The sequence below is a fragment of the Alligator sinensis genome, unplaced genomic scaffold (assembly GCF_000455745.1).
Source record: "Alligator sinensis unplaced genomic scaffold, ASM45574v1 scaffold860_1, whole genome shotgun sequence".
NCBI lineage: Eukaryota > Metazoa > Chordata > Crocodylia > Alligatoridae > Alligator > Alligator sinensis.
The window spans coordinates 2,211,449-2,215,388 of NW_005841923.1; the positions used below are offsets into that span (position 1 = coordinate 2,211,449).

The 3,940-nt window shown below is 42.2% G+C and overlaps 1 protein-coding gene across 1 annotated transcript in view; it reads right to left on the reverse strand.

Annotated features, from left to right (window-relative positions):
• The window catches only part of NKAIN3 (sodium/potassium transporting ATPase interacting 3), a gene marked incomplete at its 5' end in the record, with an annotated part of 543,802 nt that overhangs the window by 227,930 nt on the left and 311,932 nt on the right, over positions 1-3,940 (reverse strand). Inside the window, one exon of the mRNA XM_025198491.1 lies at positions 2,341-2,478. Within this exon, the coding sequence (XP_025054276.1) occupies positions 2,341-2,478 (138 nt within the window). The remainder of the gene's footprint in view (positions 1-2,340; positions 2,479-3,940) is intronic.

Sequence of the window (3,940 nt, forward strand, 5' to 3'; positions counted from 1 at the left end):
ATAACCTGGAGAGGGTTCAGAGAAGGGCCACTCGTATGGTTAAGGGCTTGCAGATCAAGCCCTACGAGGAGAGACTAGAGAACCTGGAGCTTTTCAGCCTCCGCAAGAGAAGGTTGAGAGGTGACCTTGTGGCTGCCTATAAGTTCATCACGGGGGCACAGAAGGGAATTGGTGAGGTTTTATTCACCAAGGCGCCCCTGGGGGTTACAAGAAATAATGGCCACAAGCTAGCAGAGAGCAGATTTAGACTGGACATTAGGAAGAACTTCTTCACAGTTAGAGTGGCCAAAGTCTGGAATGGGCTCCCAAGGGAGGTGGTGCTCTCCCCTACCCTGGGGGTCTTCAAGGGGAGGTTAGATAAGCATCTAGCTGGGGTCATCTAGACCCAGTACTCTTTCCTGCCTATGCAGGGGGTCGGACTCGATGATCTATTGAGGTCCCTTCCGACCCTAACATCTGTGAATCTATGAATCTATGAATCTAAGACTCTCTGTATTTAGCCTAAGTGAATTAGATACCTGGCTCACTTCTGAAAATCCCAGTAGGCATCTCTCTACATTCTCAAGTGCCTAAGTAGATTTGAATCTTTGGCCCTTGTTGAATATTTCCAGTAGCCAATTCCAGTTTCTGAAGTTCAGCCTGTTTCCCAGCAAATAAAGCACCACTTGTGCTCTGGACTACAATCTGATCTCAGAATCTGACAAGCAACTTGTATCATGCCTTGTGACAGAGTCTTTCAGATAGTCCTATTTATCCTATGGTGAAACAGCACAAATTAAAGCAGCCTGCAGCTTGAACTGATTCACATGTTCTGCCATCTTGTGCTGTGGATCCCTATGCAGGTCCTGTGGAGCTGGCAAAGCCCTGTGAAACATGGATTCTGAAGGAATTCTGAAGGATTCTGCTTTGAGGGCTCATCTTCTAAATGCTGGGTATTCCCATATAATAAAACATATACACTTAAGCATGTGCTTAAAGATAAATTCAAATTAGAGCTGATGTTAAAATATCTTGTCAGCATTCTTTTCTATATCTATGCAGTTATGCAATTTCTTTTTAATGTATGCATTTACTTCAAAAACAATCTAAAAATATTGGGTTGATATGCTGCATTTCATATTTCTTTCTGGTAAGAAAAGCTTCTAAGTGTTCAAGAAGGAAAAAGACTGAGATTGGGGATCAAGATATCAAGGATTCGTTTTAGTTTTGTCAAAGAATGCAACTTTGGGCAAGATACCTTATCCCTCTGTGCCTCATTTGCTTTATGTAGCAAGTGAAACAAACATGGACCAAATTATAGAGCACACGTCGTGATTCTCACAAGCAAGCTGTTAGATAAAAGTGCAAAGTATTTGCATCAGTCCTTTCTAAGTTATTTATAGGGTCAGTTAGCTGAAGTGAGCATAAAGAATCTTGATGTTAGACTAAGCCTACTTCTCCTTAGGGGAGGGCAACTGTTCTTTTTAAGAAATGAAAAAAATTACAGGTTTCAAGATGTTGAACTAGAAACATTGAAATTTAAGTATTTGTGATGACTTTTTGTGAATGGCTTTGGAATTCTTGATTCCTGGCTGTGGGGAGAACAACCTGGTTGCTGTATTATACCCCAGAGGCAATCTTTGTGACTTCAGATTACTTATACCAAAAACAGATGTATACAAATATACAGTAGCCAATGATAGAAAGATCAGCTATAAAAATATGCTTTTCCTAATGTTTATAACTACAGGTTGGCTAACAGCAAAAGCATGACATTATAGATCCTTCCCAATCTTTTCTGTCTAGTTTTACTGACAATATTTTTACCATATATTTATTTGGATGAACTTCGACTCCTGCTAAGATCTTAGCCTCAGTTTTACCGTGGTGGTCTACACCCTGGGAGCGTTTCTACGTGATGTTATGTCGCTGTAGCAATGCACTACAATGACATAGCATCAAAAGGCATAAACCGTGACGCTGCAGCTATGTTGCCATGGCAATGCATTCCCTCACTATTGCATATTACTATGGCAACATAGCAGCTAAAAATAACCGTGCACCACCAGCACGGTGCAGTACAGGCTGTTAGTGCACCATCATTTAGTACTTCAAAAAGGAAGTACTAAATGACGGCACAGTAAAAACAGCACCATAGGGGCACGTGTAGATGTGCCCCCTGTGTAGCTTCTTATACCTCAAAATGATCCTAATATTAATGGTTAAAAAGTTGCAAAGAGATAAACAGGGACTAGGGATCTCAAAAGTTAACACAGAAATGAACAGAGGTGTTCTTAAGCATAGAACTATGTTTTATAATGCAAGAAGTTAATATACACAAAGTCAATAAGAGGGACTTACCACAACTATGTATCGAGGTCTAAATTGTATGGTCCCAAACAAACCCAATATCACGACTATTATTTGTAGAAAATTTCCAAGAATAGGAGCCCACTGGAAACCAAGAAAGTCAAAGATCTGCCTTTCTAATGCTGCCAGCTGTAAGGAAGCACATAACAGAACATTAACATTTTAATTATGGCTGAATCAGAATATTTGTCATTTTTATATCATTGCATCAGCCTTACCCAGGTTGACTTTCATTAAAATTCTGTGGAGTTTGGAATTTGAATTCTGGGAGCTGTAACCCCTGATGGCATCTTTCAGCTTTATCAGTATCTGAACACTGTTGCTTGAATTATATAGAAATAATCTCAGTGATAAAGCATTTATAAATATTTAACTTGCACTACTTCCTCACTAATTACAGTATTGCCTCACAATTAAGTACATAACCAAAGGAAGCCACATTTCATTTTATCCTGGTCAGTTGGGTGTGTTGGTATCAGTACCATAACAGCTAGCATTTTAAAGCAGTGTGGGCCATCCTTTGTGACAGACCTACCACAAATTAGACCCATCCCTAAGTGCCATTCCAATCCCTTTCCCCTACCCAATCTGCTGCTCAGCTTTCTGCTCCCTGCCATGTGCTCCCTTCCCAAGCTGCCGTTCTGCTTCCTGCCCTGTGCTCTCTGCCTGATCTGATGCTCTGCTTTCTGCTCTCTCCTCTATCTGTCTCTGTGCTGCATGCCCCCTCCGCACCTGCCATGTGCTATACACACAGGCTGCCCATGCTTCAGGTTGGCCACCACTGCTTTAAAAATTGCTGGCTATGATAAATACAAAGCTGGAAGTAGGCTGCTATAACACTGAGAGTTCCTCAGGGCTGTCTATGTTATGATACATGTTACTTTGGCTGTCATGAGCAGCCCAGAATTAGAAGAGGAAAGTCTGACCTTTGTACAAATGAGAGTATAGCACAATCTAGATTAGGATTTCCAAATACTACCATAATTCTAACATTTAAACCCCAAGGCAATGCCTAAATTATTTGTAAAAGAGGCTGGAATTAGAAATTCCCTCCCCAAAACAGCTTTTAAACACCTCTTCAACAATTATAATAGTTTGATTTTTTGACAAAACCATTTTCCACTCATTTTGACAATCTATCAATGGTTATAAAAATATTTAAATCAGTTTTTCATGCAGTACACTTGTGGGGCGCGTCCAGACGAGCCCACAAATTCCTTTGAGATGCTACAAGAGGCATGTGCAGGAATGAGAACATGTTGCCTGCGCTGCAAATTTGCAGCGTGGGGGCAAAATTAGACCCCTGGATATCCAGGAGTAAAAAAAACCTGCAGAGAAAAAAAGCAGGGCAGGGCACAGTGCCAGACAGTGCCCTGAGGCAACTGGAGGCTGGGTCCTCCACAAGGACACTCTGGTAGCAGCCATAGCATCTCTACGGCTGGCCCTCTCTGGTGCTGAAGCACGCTGCCTGCCCATGCAGGGCAGGCAGTGTGCCAGCTGCAGGAAGCTGGACCCGAGCTTCAGTGCCAGTAAGGGGTAGGGGGTCTGGAGGAGTGAGGAGGAGACCATGGGGAGGGACCCCTGCTAGCCT